We start from the raw sequence: 17,036 nt of genomic DNA, 5'->3' as shown, positions 1-17,036 counted from the left end.
TAATAACATTTTTTAAATGGTGCTTTTTTTGGGGACCAGGGTGCTCTGAGGCAGGAGGCGTGCTTGAGGCCAGGAGTTTGAGAGCAGCCTTGGCAACACAGCAAGACCCAGTTTCTACAAAAAACAAAAAAATACTTCACAAATATGCATATCATCTTTCGGCAAGGACCATGCTAATCTCTGTATTGCTCCGGTTTTAGTGTATGTGCTGCTGAAGCAAGTACTCAACTTTTGTTTTAACTGCAAGTTGATTTTATGTTACAGCTCCAAGTCTTACTAGTTTTATATCATAAATAGATGAGATCTAAACTTTGTTGATTAGAAGACATTTTGGGCCGGGCGCGGTGGCTCAAGCCTGTAATCCCAGCAGTTTGGGAGGCCGAGACGGGCGGATCACGAGGTCAGGAGATCGAGACCATCCTGGCTAACACAGTGAAACCCCGTCTCTACTAAAAAATACAAAAAACTAGCCGGGCGAGGTGGCGGGCGCCTGTAGTCCCAGCTACTCGGGAGGCTGAGGCAGGAGAATGGCGTAAACCCAGGAGGCGGGGCTTGCAGTGAGCTGAGATCCGGCCACTGCACTCCAGCCTGTGCGACAGAGCGAGACTCCGTCTCAAAAAAAAAAAAAAAAAAGAAGACATTTTGATAGGCATTTATTTTTGTGTTTGAAGAGTATTATTTCTACTTAGCTTCCTTAATAAACCATGTTTTAACTATTTTATACTTCTCATTCCTTCTATAGCAGAGGGGAAAGAGGGAGAGAATTTCCCAGAAATTACTGATTATATCTGACTGAATATTTTGAGTGCAAGTCAGTTTTTGCATTTTCATTAAGTCTCATGTGAAAAATGGTCACCTGGTGGTTGAATGAAGTTTTCTAGATAGGTTGTTTGTTCTAAATGGCAGAAAATTTAACCTATCTTGTAAGTTTTTTAAAGGCTATTTGAATAGGCAGTAATTTCATGTTCCAGTAAACTATTAGCATGATGATGAAGGTTAACCAGTTAACTCTGGTTTTGCCTTCACTGTGAAAAATGGTTTTTAATTAATCTTATTTTTCTTTCTTGACAGAGCAAATTCGATTAAAGAATATCAGAAAAGTATACGGAAGGTGTATGTGGTATCGTTTACGGTTATTAAAACCCCAGCCAAATATTATTCCTACAGTAAAGTAAGTAATGGATTTCAAGAAAAAAACCTACTTAATGCTTATTCTTTGCTAGGTCATACAAAATATATGTGTAATGATGAATAAGTTATTGTGTCTGTAAAGAAATTGTAATCTATGGTAAGGGTAAGATATGAGAAAATGTGGGAACAGTCTGAACAGATTGGTTTAGAAGTTCAAAGGAAGGAGAATGTGCTGTTGCTGGGGATCGGGGGTAGAGAGAGATAAGTCGTATCTTGAAGGACCTTGTGCACCTTGTGCCAGGATTTGAATTTTATCTTAAAGACTATGGGGAAATCTTTAAAAGATTTCAGAAGTAGGTGACATGAACAAGTTAGCATTTTATGGTGATAATTAAAGTTTATTGAGCACCTACTGTATGCTAGAATCTGTGCTAGGGCTTTATATGTTATCTAATTTAATTCTGTATTCACTTCAAAGTAGATGGTTTTGCTTTTTCTCAGATAAGGAAACTAAGGCTAAGAATAATGACATAACTTGACCAAAGTCATGTAGTTAGAAGTGTTGGATCAGGAACCTAATCACCCTTTATTTGAGCAGGCCCATCTGCTTAAACAGGCCATTAACATGTTTAGTTATAGCAGACCAGTTTAATTCTGTGAGGCTATGGGGTGTACTGGTTAAGAGCAAGGCTTTGGGCATTTATCCTGCGTCATCAGTTTAGAGGTAATAGATGAAACTGACAGGAGGTGAGAGAGTTACCCTTATTGGACTACTATGTCTTGTGAATTACCTACATTTATCCAGTAGGAAGAGAAGATGTAGCAAAAGAAATTAGTGAGAGTAGAATCAGTTATTTAAAAGTCTTGGTTTAAATGATAGTTTTTTCAGCATAATTTCAGGGGATTTAGTTTTTCTTTGTAAGGTTTAACTTTACCTAATTTAGTTTCTTTTTCTTTCTTTCTTTCTTTTTTTTTTTTGAGACAGAATCTTGCTCTGTTGCCCAGGCTGGAGTGCAGTGGTTCCATCTTGGCTCACTGCAGCCTCAGCCTCCTGGGGCTCAGGCATCCTCCCACCTCAGCTTCCTGAGTAGGTGGGAGTACAGGTGTGTGCCACCATACCTGGTTAATTTTTTTTGTTTTTGTTTTTGTTTTTTTTTTGAGGTGGAGTCTCGCTTTGTCACCCAGGCTGGAGTGCAGTGGCTGGATTTCAACTCACTGCAAGCTCCGCCTCCCGGGTTTACACCATTCTCCTGCCTCAGCCTCCCTAGTAGCTGGGACTACAGGCGCCCGCCACGTCGCCCGGCTAGTTTTTTGTGTTTTTTTAGTAGAAACGGGGTTTCACCATGTTAGCCAGGATAGTCTCGATCTCCTGACCTCGTGATCCGCCCGTCTCGGCCTCCCTGTATTTTTTTATAGGGATGGGGTTTCACCGTGTTGCCCAGGCTGTTTTTGAACTCCTGGGCTCAAGTGATCTGCCCGCCCTCGCCTCCAGAAGTGGTAGGATCACAGGTGTGAGCCACCCTGCGTGAGCCACCCAGTTTAGTTTCTTTGTAGGAGGGGGGAAATTCTAGCTTTGGTGTTGAGTTCTTTAATGAGGTGAAACTAAAGGCAAAGTTAGTCTTGAGTAATTTTCTCTTCACTGTTTATTCTTTGCTGTTGGTTCTCATTTTAAATTAAATTTTCTTTTTTTTTTTTTTTTTTTAATTTTTTTGTTTGAGACAGAGTCTCGCTTTGTAGCCCAGACTGGAGTGCAGTGGCTGGATCTCAGCTCACTGCAAGCTCCGCCTCCCGGGTTCACGCCATTCTCTTGCCTCAGCCTCCCGAGTAGCTGGGACTACAGACGCCTGCCACCTCGCCCAGCTAGGTTTTTGTATTTTTTTAGTAGAGACGGGGTTTCACCGTGTTAGCCAGGATGGTCTCGATCTCCTGACCTTGTGATCCGCCCGTCTCGGCCTCCCAAAGTGCTGGGATTACAGGCTTGAGCCACCGCGCCCGGCCTAAATTAAATTTTCATAAAGCAGCAAGACAAAAAACAGCCCCCCCCCCCCACGTATCTGCGGGTTCCACATCGGAAGATTCAACAAACTGTGAATTGAAAATATTTGGGGGAAAAAAGCAAGAAAAATAACAATACAACAATTAAAAGTATAAATAAAAATATGGTATAATAACTGTTTCCACAGTGTACATTGTATTAGGTATTATAAGTAATTTAGAGATGATTTAATGTACACGGGAGGATGTATGTAGGTTATATGCAAATGTGACATCATTTTATACTGGGGACTTGAGCATCCTTAGATTTTGGTATCTGTGGGGTCCTGGAACCAGTCCCTGAGGATACCAAGGGATGCCTGTATTTTTGGCCTCCCAGTCTCTTGTCTGGCTTTGTTCAAGACTTTGTGGGTATCTGAACCTCAGTTTTCAAGGAAAAAAACTTTGTGAAGCTCTTTTAGTGATTAATAAACTGATTTACTTAAAGTACAGATTAAGGGAGTTTCGATAAGGAAGAATTAAATATATACTGGTAACAATTTAGATAAGGTCATAAACCATTAAAACTTTTACTACTTAATCTTGAAACATTCTTTCAAAGTTAAACAGTTGTTGTGTAATGCTTTTCTTCTGACATCATCTGCAAAACTAAGGCATGTAATTTTTGAAAGTTGCTTCTAAAGATGACACTTCAGACTGGGCATGGTGGCTCAAGCCTGTAATCCCAGAACTTTGGGAGGCTTAGGTGGGTGGATCACCTGAGGTCGGGAGTTTGAGACCAGCCTGGCCAACATCGTGAAACCCCGTCTCTACTAAAAAAAATACAAAAAGTTAGCCAGGCATGGTGGTGTGTGCCTGTGGTCCCCCAGCTACCTGGGAGGCTGAGGCAGGAGAATGGCTTGAGCCCAGGAGGCAAAGGTTGCAGTGACCCGAGATTGTGCCACTGCACTCCAGCCTGGGTGACAGAGCAAGACTCCGTCCCCCACCCAGAAAAAAAGATGACACTTCAAGTTAATTACTGAAGCCAAGTGTGGGGAAAACGCTTATCTTTTCAGAGGAACCAAATGGGTTTTTAAAAAAAATTGAACACAGAGCTTGATGTGATCTGTTATGTTTCCATCTTTGCTTTGGCTCTCAGGAAACTAGAGCATGGCTTTATTGGTTGTGGTAATTTTCATTAGCCTTGGGATTCTGTTATGAGCTTCTCCTTTCCTCTTCTCATTCCTTGGCTTGGAGAACTAGATGCTCTATGTAAAACATAGGGTTTAGCATATCCTAGGTGTTTTGTTCCTTTTACCTTGCTTGGTTTTAAATCTTGGTTTTTTGGTTTCCAATTTCATTTTATCTTTGTTTTGTGAGCTTTTTTAGCCTTTTGGAGGAGTTGGAAAAACAAAAGGGGAGTTAATTCGTGTGGGAATAAAGCATATTTTCAAGTTTTTTTTTTTTTTTTTTTTTTTTTTTTAAGCATATTGAGGCTGTTACGAAATTTTGGGTTTAAAAAGTGTTAAAAAAGTTTGCTGTTGTAGGCTGGCCGCGGTGGCTCATGCCTTAATCCCAGTGCTTTGGGAGGCTGAGGTGGGAGGATTGTTTGAGTCTGAGAGGTCGAGGCTGCAGTGAGCCGTAATCGTGATTTAAAAACAGGTCACTCCAATTTTGTTTAATTTGGCCTCTTAACATTCATTTGATGTTGTCTAACAGTTCTTGCTCAGTGTAACATTGTCATACAAAGGGTATAAGAAATAAAAGTCATTTGGTATAAGAAATAAAAGTCATTTGGTTTCATCACCTAAAGCTAATTATTATTAAGATAATTACTTTGTACACTTATTTGTAATATAACTTTTATATACGTAGAGTTTTGAAAGCTATTTTGTAAATTTAACAATATAAGATAGTCATCCACAGCAAATATTTTTAGTGGCCAGAAAGTATTTCACTGTGGAGGCTGGGTGCGGTGGCTCACCCCTGTAATTCCAGCACTTGGCGAGGCTGAGGCGGGTGGATCACTTGAGGTCAGGAGTTTGAGACCAGCCTGATCAACATGGTGAAATCCCACCTCTACTAAAAATACAACAATTAGCCAGATGTGGTGGTGTGAGCCTGTAGTTTCAGCTACTCAGGAGGCTGAGGTTGCTGTGAGCCGAGATCGTGCCATTGCACTCCAGCCTGGTTGCGAGATTCTGTCTAAAAAAAGGTTCATTGAATGTACAAATAAACTAATGGGTACATCTCTATGGTGAAATACTTTCTCTTATTTACATCTGTGACCACAGTTTTATACTTATTTCCAAATTATTTGAAGTGAAATGGATTGATAGAAAAACAATCCATTTGTATGTATTTCTTTGGGCTTTTAATACCTTATTGCCGGATATTACTTTAGAGTGTACAGTGTATGAGAGTTTCTCTTTTTCTTTAACCTCTCCAGTGCTGGTAATGTTAATCTTTCACATAATTTTATTCACTAGAACACATTGGAGGGAGCAGAAATTAGTTTATTTTCAAATGATACATTCTTTTATACTTTTAACCTATTATGAACATCCTTCTATAACTGTTGGCTACAAAATGTTGCATTGTGTGACTGTATCATGGTTTATTTAATTATTTCTCTGTAAATGATTTATTTAATCAGTTCCTATGAATGGACATTTAGGTTGTTTCCAAAGTTTTACTGCTATAAACAAGGCTATGTATTTATTTTTGCACAACTGACCAATTGTTTTTCCTAGTTTACCTTAATAAAAGTGTAATTGCTGGGTCAGAGCAATTCTTTTTTCCATTAAATGGTTTACTTAGTATTTATATATTTTGATCTAATTTAATAGGTCCAATAAGTTAATAAGTTGAATTCACTTCGTATTTAAAATTGTGCAAATAGTAAGTGAGAAAATATGACATAGTAGACACTGTACTAGATTATAAAGAATGCAAAGGTAAAAAAGACACTGTCCTTGCTGTAACAGGAGTTTGTAACCCAGTGATTGTAGAATTTGAGTCAGTAGCATAGTGATAAGGTACTACTTTAGAGTTTTTGCTTTGACCTTGCCATAATGTCTTTAGACTCTTTGCAGATGTATTTGTTGATGATTCACTTACCTTTTTCCTAAACAGGAAAATAGTTCTGCTTGCAGGATGGGCATTGTTCTTATTCCTTGCATATAAAGTTTCCAAAACAGACCGAGAATACCAAGAATACAATCCTTATGAAGTATTAAATTTGGATCCCGTAAGTAGTATTTTTATATAATGCATATTAGTTTAATGATCCCATGAAAATGCTATAGGTCCTCATTCTAAAAGAAATTGTTCATTCCTACAGAAATCGGACTTTGGTCAGTTTGTTTATTAAAATAAGACGTCTAATCCTCTGTTATTCTGTTTTAAGCTATAACTGTTGATTGTTATTAATAATTGGTTTTCAATTGCTGAAATAATAAAAGTATTTGAAGATGAGAGGAGAGGTCACTTTTTTTAGGTGTTTTTTTGTCTTTTCTTTTTTTTTTTTTTTTTTTTTTTTTGAGAAGGAGTCTCGCTCTGTCGCCCAGGCTGGAGTGCAGTGGCGCGACCTTGGCTCACTGCAAACTCTGCCTCCTGGGTTCATGCTATTCTCCTGCCTCAGCTTCCCGAGTAGCTGGGACTACAGGCGCCCGCCATCATGCCTGGCTAATTTTTTGTATTTTTAGTAGAGACGGGGTTTTACTGTGTTAGCCTGGACGGTCTCGATCTTCTGACCTCGTGATCCACCTGCCTTGGCCTCCCAAAGTGCTGGGATTACAGGTGTGAGCCACTGCACCCGGCCTAAAGGCATATTTTTAAGAGAGATCTGTAATACTGGTTAATGCAAAGTTAAAACTGGGAGGTTAATTTGTGTTAGTTGAATGATAAAAATCTTATGACCTTGTATTCATTGACACTTAAGCAGTGTGATAAAGTCTAGGTTGGGGATCTTAGAAATAACTAATATCAGCCAGGAACGGTGGCTTACACCTGTAATCCTAGCACTTTGGGAAGCTAAGGTGGGAGGATCCCTTGAGGTCAGGAGTTGGGGCAACGTAGTGACACCCAAGCTCTATATAAAAAAAAAAAAATATCTGGGTGTGGTGGCAACATGCCTATAGTCCTAGCTACTTGGGAGGCCACAGTGAGAGGATAGTTTGAGCCAAGAAGATTGAGATGAGAGCCACACCCAGCTAGAGATGGGGTTTCACCATATGTTGGCCACACTGGTCATGAACTCCTGACCTCAGGTGATCCACCCGCCTCAGCCTCCAAAAGTGCTGGGATTACAGGCTGTGCCCAGCCTATTTTTTGATATTTAAATGTCAGTATTATTTTATGTAAATGTGTCATCTGTTTTCACTTTCAAATGATCACATGGCACATAGGTGCTCAATAAAATACATATATTGGACAATATAAGTGTTTTTATTTAAAAATGTATGGGATGAAATTTATGGGAAAATATATAGGATGAAAAATGGATTTTGTCTTTCTCAAAATACTGAGTAGTTCATATTTTAAGTTCAAAATAGGATTATTTCTTTACAGAATTGTGCTTATTTTTGCTAACAGAAAGCTTGTTTTTTTTTTTGTTTTTTTTTTAGGGAGCTACAGTGGCAGAAATTAAAAAACAATATCGTTTGCTGTCACTTAAATATCATCCAGATAAAGGAGGTGATGAGGTTATGTTCATGAGGATAGCAAAAGCTTATGCTGCGTAAGTATCAGGATCCATTACAGATTTTTAAGACTGGTACAGATAAACCAGGTGCAGTGGCTCATGCCTGTAATCCCAGTACTTTGGGAGGCTGAGGCAGGAGGATTGCTTGAGCCCAGGAGTTTGAGACTATCCCTGGCAACATACCAAGACCCCATCTCTACAAAAAAATAAAAAATAAAAGAATTAACCCTGTGTGGTGGTGGGTGCCTGTAGTCCTAGCTACTTGGGAGGCTGAGGTGGGAGCATTGGTTGAGCCTGGGAGGTCAAGGCTGCAGTGAGCCGTGACCGTGCCACTGCAGCCCAGCTTCGATGACAGAGTAATACCCTATCTCTAAAGAAAAAAAAAAAAAAGAAAAAGGATAGTTTTCTGTTTTAATAAAATAGTAAAATAGTTGTCATACACTTTGTCCAAGTGCTTACTTCATGTTGATTCTACCAGGTATTTAGGGGACTACACAGCAGCACTAACGTGGTAATTTAATTTAATTAAACTTTAATTTTTGCCATGTAAACTTGATTAAATTAAATGGTGAATGATAAGTTAATTGAGCTGTTTTATTAGCATCTTGATTAGAGGAGGGTATACTTAGATCTTGTTATCATTTCTATGTTTTTTTTTTTTTTTAGGCTTGTTCTGTTTCTCTTGTTTTGACAATGTATAGCTTATCTCATTTAAACTATTTAAAGACAAGTTTAATTTGGACGTTTAAGTACTTCATTTTTGGTATCTTTTTCTTCTTAGAATTTCTTCACACAAGATTATTCTTAGATAATAACTACTGTACTTGTTGAGATACAGATTTTTAAGGTCTCCTTTTTTACTGCTCAGAAACTTTCTTCACAAATCTTTTTAGAACTTCCAAATAATTTTTCTTGTTGGTCTTACACCTTAGGTAAGGTGCATTGTTATTGGGAGATACATATATTCACATATACATTATATGCACACACATATGTCTGTGTATTTATAAAGTTTGAGGAACATTTGTGCACACTTTCGGGAAACAGAATAGAGTATGTTAAAATTAGATGCAGTGATCTCTTGGGTATTAATCTTCCAGGAGATGAAACTTAACTAGGTTCTTCAGGACTCTTGATAAGTACATCCCCACACAGCTCTTATATTGAATGAAAGAGTAAAATATGAGATTGTCTGTCTTTTGAGGACTCAGTGATGTATAATTTTGTAAACTTGTTTTAAACATGTAAGTAAATACAAGCATCCTTTGGAGATATTTATAGGTTCAGTTCCAGTCTCCTACAATAAAGCAAATATTGCAATAAAGTGAGTCACATAAATTTTTTTGTTTCCTACTGCATATAAGTTGTTTCTACTATACCATAGTCTATTAAGTGTGCAGTAGCCTTATGTCTTAAAAAACAAGGTACATACCTTCATTTAAAAATACCGTATTGCTAAAAAATGCTAGTAATCTGAGCCTTTGACAAATTGCATTCTTTTTGCTGTTGGAGAGTCTTGCCTTGATGTTGATGGCTGTTGACTGATAAGGATAGTGATTACTGAAGGTTGGGCTGGCTGTGACAATTTCTTAAAATAAGACAACAGTGAAGTTGACTACATTAGTTAAATTCTTTTCATGAAAGATTTCTCTAGCATGTGATGCTATTTGATAGTATTTTATTCACAGAACTTCTTCCTTTTTTTGTGTAATGGAGTCTTGCTCTGTTGCCCAGGCTTGAGTGCAGTGGCATGATCTTGGCTCACTACAACTTCCACCTCCTGGGTTCACGCCATTCTTCTGCCTCAGCCTCCCGAGTAGCTGGGACTACAGGCGCCTGGCACCGTGCCCGGCTAATTTTTTATATTTTTAGTAGAGATGGGATTTCACTGTATTAGCTGGGGTGGTCTCAATCTCCTGACCTCGTGATCCACCCACCTCAGCCTCCCAAAGTGCTGGGATTACAGGTGTGTACCACTGCGCCCGGCCAGAACTTCTTTCAAAATTGGAGTCAATCCTCTCACATTCTGCCACTGCTTTATCAACTTAAGTTTATGTAATATTCTAAATCCTTTATTGTCATTTCAACAGTGTTCATAGCATCTTCATCAGGAATAGATACCATCTTAAGAAGCTACTTTCTTTGCTCAACTATAAGAAGCAACTCATCTGTTCAAGTTTGATTGTGAGGTTCCAGCAATTCAGTCACATCTTCAGGCTCCACTTCTTTAGTTCTCCTGCTATTTCTAGCACATATGTAGTGACTTCTGTACTGAAGTCTTGAACTGTTGCAAGTCATCCTTGAAGGTTGAAATCAACTTCTGGCTGGGTGTGGTGGCTCATGCCTGTAATCCCAGCACTTTGGGAGGCTGAGGCAGGTGGATCACCTGAGGTCAGGAGTTTGAGACCAGCCTGACCAACACGGAGAAACCCCATCTCTACTAAAAATTCAAAATTAGCCGGGTGTGGTGGTGCATACCTGTAATCCCAGCTACTTGAGGCTAAGGCAGGAGACTCTGCTTGAACCCGGGAGGTGGAGGTTGTGGTGAGCTGAGATTGTGCCATTGCACTCCAGCCTGGGCGACAGAGTGAGACTCCATATCAAAAAAAAAAAAGAAAAGAAAAGAAATAAACTTCTACCAAACTCCTCTTGATGCTGACATTTTAGACTCTTCCTGTGAATCACAAATGTCCTTAATGGCATTTAGAATAGTGAATCCTTTCCAGAAGGTTTTCAATTTACTTTACCCAGATCCATCAGAGGTATCACTCTGTTTGTAGCAGCTATAGCTTTACAAAGTGTTTGTGTTTTTTTTTGTTGTTGTTGTTTTTTGAGATGGAGTCTCACTCTGTTGCCCAGGCTAGAGTGCACTGGCACAATCTTGACTCACTGCTACTTCTGCCTCCTGGATTCAAGCAATTCTCCTTCCTTAGCCTCCCGAGTAGTAGGGACTACAGGAATGCACCACTGTGCCTGGCAAATTATTGTATTTTTAGTAGAGACAGGGTTTCATGTTGGCCAGGCTGGTCTTGAACTCCTGATCTCAGGCGATCTGCCCACCTCAGCCTCTGAAATTGCTTAGTGCAAGTGTTATTATTTCTTAAATAAGACTTAAAAGTCAAAATCACTTTTTTTTTTTTTTTTTTTTTTGAGACGGAGTCTCGCTCTGTGCCCAGGCTAGAGTGCAGTGGCTGGATCTCAGCTCACTGCAAGCTCCGCCTCCCGGGTTCACGCCATTCTCCTGCCTCAGCCTCCCGAGTAGCTGGGACTACAGGTGCCCGCCACCACGCCCGGCTCATTTTTTGTGTTTTTAGTAGAGACGGGGTTTCACCGTGTTAGCCAGGATGGTCTCGATCTCCTGACCTCGTGATCCGCCCATCTCGGCCTCCTTTTTGATCTGTGTGCTGCAGAATGAATGTTGTGTTAGCAGGTGTGAAAACAACATTAAAATCCTTGTACAGCTCCATCAGAGTTCTTGAGTGACCAGGTGCATTGTCAATGAGCAGTAATCTTTTGAAAGGAATCGTTTTGTTTTTTTGAGCAGGTCTCAACAGTGGGCTTAAAATATTCAGTAATCCGTGCTGTCAACACATGTACTGTCATCAAGGATTTGTTGTTCTATTTATAGAGCATGGTAGAATAGATTTAGCATAGATCTTAAGAGCTCTAGGACTTTTGGAATGGCACATCAGCATTGGCTTCAAGTTAAAGTCACCAGTAGCATTAGCCTCTACCAAGAGAGTCAACCTGTCTTTTGAAGCTTTGAAGTCAGGCATTTATTTCTCTCCAGCTATGAAAGTCCTAAATGGCATTAGTTTTCCAATATAAGGCTATTTCGTCTACATTGAAAATTTGTTGTTTAGCCACCCTTCATTGTGATCTTAGCTAGATCTTCTGGATAACTTGCGGCAGCTTCCAAATCAGCACTTGCTACTTCACCTTGCACTTCTGTTGTAGAGATGGTTTCTTTTGGAAAATCTTGTGAACCAACATCTGCTAGCTTCTGCAGCTCCCTCACCTCTCTCAGCCTTCGTTAAGGCCTTGCTTTGGATTAGGCTTTGGCTTAAGGGAATGTTGTGCCTAGTTTAATCTTCTATCCAGACCACTGAAACATTGTTCAAATCAGCAACAAGGCTGTTTCACTTTCCTCTTATTTGTGTGTTCACTTTTAAGTTCCTTTAAGCACTGTTGCTCTGAATTCACAACTTGACTGTTCGGCTCAAGAGGCCTAGCTTTTGGCTTGTTTTGACTTTTGACATGCCTTCCTCACTAAGCTTAGTTATTTCTAGCTTTTGATTCAGAGTGAGAGACATGTGAGTCTTTTTTTCATTTCAACATTTAGAGACCATTTTAGGGTTAGTGATTTGCCCAATTTGAATCTTGTTGTGTCTCAGGGAATAAGGAGGCATGAGGAGAGGGAGAGAGATGGGGGAATGGCCAGTGAGTGGAGCATTCGGAAAACATGTGTATTAAGTTCTTTTTCTTCTGCAGGTGCAGTTTTTGTGCCAGCTCCGCAATGACAATAGAAATGTTAAAGATCACATGTCACTATAACAGATAAGATAATAGTGAAAACATTAGATATATTGTGAGACTTACCAAAATGTGACAGAGGGACATGAAGTGAGCACATGCTGTTGGAAAAATGGCACTGATAGAATTGCTTGATGCAGGGTTGCCACAAATGGCAAAAAAACACACACGATTATCTGCAAAATGCAATAAGAAGTTTACTTGTAATTGGATACTAAGTTATAATAGCAAATTGTGAAAGTGGCATGTGAATGACAGAAGTTTGGGAGATATCACCTTACTTATTTTTGTACTTAGAGGATATTGACTATGTCCCTTCTCTCCCCTTGTTTTGTGGCTTACTGTTTATCTGTATGGATTACTATATGATTCTGTCATAAAGCAGTGCCATTAGGATTTCTGAAGTGTGTATTACATTTTCTGCATAGCAGTTGTCCTTGAGATTGCTGTCTTTCAGTTAGTGTCTCCTTCAAGCATTTACTCTCTTTTCACAAGCATTGGTATGCCTTGATTGCTGTCTTCAGGTAATTTAAAAAGACATTTCCAGAGGAAGTCAGATAGCCAAGATTATTTAATTAGTAGCTTTAATTTTAGTGCTTTGGTGAAATCTCCCCACCCTACCCCCCAGTCTTAAGGTATTTTAACATTTTCCAGTTTATGATTTTGCTCTCAGATTTGTGGAAATCTGTGATGTGTGGTCACTATTCTGAAAAATGCACAAGAATAATATAAGGCCTTTAGTTTTAACTCAGTTTTGTGGTTAAACTATAGAATATTTTATGTATAAAATATCTTAAATAGTTGACTTTCTATCAGACCAATGAAAAAGTGAAATGATCATGGGACCTAGAACCTTGAGATTATGTAACTTGCATAAATATAACTAAATTAGATAAAGGCATATATTTTACTAACTATAAGTTCTAAGTGCTTGAGTTGAAGTTCCTATCTCGTGAATAACTCTAGCAGCCTTGGAATGCAGTTATATAGGCTTTGATGTGCAAAGTTTTTTAGAACTTGCGTAGGTTATTTGAGATCATTTCTCTCTCCTTAGTTGCCTATTATAATAAACCAGCTGGGTCATTTCATTTTTTTTTTTTTTTTTTTATCAGATTCTAACTTGAAAGAAAGTCTGGTTATTTTTTAGGAGTTATGCCATTGAATTCTCTGGTTCATTATCTAGATAGAATTGAGATTTTGCTCTCAGATGTAAAACCTGTCTTTAAAGCTATTTTATAGCAAGTGGGCAGCATTGTCACCTTAAAGATATGTTAATTTTTATAAAAGCATATGGTTTTTACAGATGAGCATGTAACTTATAATAACTATGCATAGCCAACTCATGGTCACTTGTTTACAGTTTAGTGAAAGCATTCTCTAGATCAGGATTTGTAATCTGGAGTCCCTGAAATTATATACACAATTTATGTGTCTTTGTAATGTGCATTTTTCCCAGGGCAAAGGGGTCATAGATTTCCTTAGATTCAAAAGAGAATCTATAATCATCCTCCCTCTAACCCCAAAAAAGTTAAGGGTTATAATCATGTTTAGGAAACTACACTCATTAAATTTTCAAAAATTCTCTTAGCATCATTAATCTTGTTTAAGCTTGTTAAATGTGAATTATACTAAAATTACACAAGTTTTAAGTATTTTAACTCTTAGAAGTGGTATTATACTGAAATACTCAGTAACAAAAAATCATTTGCTTCTTAAACTGACTTTAAGTTGCTGACTTATTTTATTAGATTGAATGTTCAACGTGGTTCCATCACACAGCAGTTGTAGAAGTCAGTTTAATGAGTGAGTTAATGTAAAGAAGTCAGTTTAATGAGTGAGTTAATGTAATCATAACTCCTATGTCCGTGTAGGTTGCAAAATCAGAATGTCTCTGATATGAGCTGTGCTTTATTTGACAAAATCTGGGAGTATTGTATAGAGGACAGAGCAGTTTGTTTTGCTGCCATAATCACAAAGGCAGAAGGGGACAGAGATGATTATTTTGGGCAGAAGGATCCAATTAGACAATAGTGAAAGAAACAATAGCTAAAACTCTTGAGTTGGACGGACAGTTGTACAGGGAATCTAGGACAAATTTTTTTCAGAAACATCTGTCAATTTTGAAAAGAAAATCTTAACACTATTCCTTATTAACTTGCAACCTGTCTAGTAATGCTCTTCATTGGCCCTGTATTTTTCTGTGGCCTTTAATCAAATAGTGTAAGTGGAGTTACAATTAAATAAGGATTAAAGATATCAAGGCACCTGTTTGTGTACATGACTAAATTGATAAATTTAAAAATATTTTCAAGTCATTGAAAACTGATGAATGTCCTTTTTGCTATTTTATAAAGGTATTTCTGCATCGCCTATCTCAGATTGGAGTTTTGTTAAATAGAAACTACATTGACTCTTAAGTTTTGAGAAGCAGAAGTATGCTTAAAATTAGATTTGACCATATGCAAGATCTTTTACCAATTGGTCTCCAAGAATGCCTTCCTTATTATGTTATTGGTCATTTTTGAGCATGTGTGTTGGGACGGGGAGGGGTTCTGCCTTATATTCCTTAACTACATTGTAAAATTTTCTAAGGAATTGGGAATTTATTTTAATGCCTTTTAACGTTTTCACTAGGAACTGGAATAAAACTACTCTTGACTCAGTACCTTGAGCCATTGTCAAAGTCAGGGGTTAAATTTTAGGTATCTAAAAATTACTCTTTAACTTTCACATTCCCTGGGTTAGGAAGCTGCTGTTTAGGAGAAATTTTCCTAGTTTTTCTGGCAATTGGCTTAGGAGAAAATTATGATGTTAGCACAGTGCAAATTACCTTACCCACAGCAATGGAGTTTTACATGTGGTGGTCATTTGTTTCTTTCGGAATGTGGTGCTGTTGTTTTGTAGGGAAGCTACCATTATGATTTAAGTTTATGTTTTTTAAAATATGTATTTATCATTATTAATGTGTAAACATGCTCATTGAAGAAATTTTGGAAAATATGTGAGAGTATAAGGGGGAAAAAAATTCCCTACAGTTCTCCCTGCCTTCTTGGAAAATGTGGTGGCCTTGAAAGTTTAGTCTGGTTGAGCTGGCTAAGCTTGAGAACCATGGGCCAACCAGGAATTAGTATCAAGATGCAGTAGTTAGCATTTTCTGTTAATGCAGCATTTGTTGCTCCTCCCTTTCCCTTTCTCCTGATTTCAGAGAGACTGTTTTTGATTCATGGAATCAGTATCTTCTAAGAAATGAGTTGGTTGGCTAATGGAGTTTGTCTACATGAGTGCTTATTTTTCAGATGTGGCTTTCTAATTTTGCAACTTTGTTCTTTTGATGCTAGTTTAACTGATGAAGAGTCCCGGAAAAATTGGGAAGAATTTGGAAATCCAGATGGGCCTCAAGGTATGGTAAATGATGATTTTAAGATATTGGCGATATGATATATATTATAAAAATGTAAACCAGATTAAAGGAATAATATTATTTTCTTACTAAACTTATACTCATGTGGAGTTTAACATAGATAAATTGAGCTCTCATTAATTTTTGCTTTATTTTTCTTTCTAAAGACTAGTTTGAACGATATTATTTAAGTTGATCCAGAGAGAAGAGTAATCACTATCATTTCCAATTACTAGTTGATAAAAATTTGGAGGAAAAAATCTATTTTTCTTTACTGACTTCATATTTTCTTATGTGTTCATAGTGTTTATGTAAACTCAGGACATACAAAATAATTTACATTTTCTTGAGAGAAGGAATTTGTACTTAACACAGGGTTTTGTTTTCCTTCTTGAAAAATTTGAAGTTTCAGATATAAACTATATCCCTGAACTTTTGTGTAATGGGGACCTACTAATAAGATCGTCTTTCTCAGAGTTTGTTTTTGTGTTGTAGGGGAGAGTTTTGGGATATATTATAGATCCCAAATATATTTAATATATTTATTAAGACTGAAAGTAGAGATTCTTCAGAAACTCGTATTTTTTCTATTTCAGCCACAAGCTTTGGAATTGCTCTGCCAGCTTGGATAGTTGACCAGAAAAATTCAATTCTGGTGAGTGCATTTAAATAAGATACATTATTATGTATTAGACAAAAGTTTTGTTGTGTACAGTCTGTCTTGGTAATATAAGAAGAACTATTACAGAGAAAATACTGGTGTGCTATTCATTCATTTGAGACAGAGTCTTGCTCTGTTGCCCAGGCAGGAGAGCAGTGGTGGGATCTCAGCTCACTGCAACCTCCGCCTCCCGGAGTCCCCTGAGTGGCTGGGATTACAGGTGCCCACCACCATGCCTGGCTAATTTTTGCGTTTTTTGTATAGATGGGGTTTTGCCATGCTGGCCAGGCTGGTCTCAAACTCTAACTCCTGACCTCAAGTGATTTGCCTGTCTTGGCCTCCCACCGTGTTGGGATTATAACCGTGAGCACTATGCCTAATTTTAATGTATGATAAATTAAATTGTATATATTCCATATGGTATTTCAGGAGGAGGTAGGATATCAGTCTCAATCAGTGATAGTACTGCAACCCTAAAATGGCAGGAATTATCTTACTCAGGGATACATTCCTACTTCAACTTTCTTGAAAATAATTGTTTAAAGGCTGTCTTTGAGGCAATAAAAACAAAATCCACACAGTCTGTAATTTGTTTTGAAAATGACTATTAAGTTATTTTGTGGCAGATTAAA

At 38.0% G+C, this 17,036-nt stretch overlaps 1 protein-coding gene and 1 non-coding gene across 2 annotated transcripts in view; one reads left to right on the top strand and one right to left on the bottom strand.

Moving 5' to 3' along the window:
• The window catches only part of SEC63 (SEC63 homolog, protein translocation regulator), an 88,416-nt gene that overhangs the window by 29,638 nt on the left and 41,742 nt on the right, over positions 1–17,036 (top strand). Inside the window, exons 2-6 of the mRNA XM_025382427.1 lie at positions 1,072–1,171; positions 6,241–6,355; positions 7,734–7,846; positions 15,682–15,743; positions 16,340–16,398. Of these exons, the coding sequence (XP_025238212.1) occupies positions 1,072–1,171; positions 6,241–6,355; positions 7,734–7,846; positions 15,682–15,743; positions 16,340–16,398 (449 nt within the window). The remainder of the gene's footprint in view (positions 1–1,071; positions 1,172–6,240; positions 6,356–7,733; positions 7,847–15,681; positions 15,744–16,339; positions 16,399–17,036) is intronic.
• LOC112623929 lies at positions 121–224 on the bottom strand. Its single transcript, XR_003119276.1, has one exon. It is a non-coding gene; the product is annotated as a U6 spliceosomal RNA (small nuclear RNA).

The sequence above is a fragment of the Theropithecus gelada genome, chromosome 4, assembly GCF_003255815.1.
Source record: "Theropithecus gelada isolate Dixy chromosome 4, Tgel_1.0, whole genome shotgun sequence".
NCBI classification, from domain to species: domain Eukaryota; kingdom Metazoa; phylum Chordata; class Mammalia; order Primates; family Cercopithecidae; genus Theropithecus; species Theropithecus gelada.
Note: the sequence above shows the minus strand (reverse complement) of the source record. Positions and strands in the feature narration are given on the sequence as shown.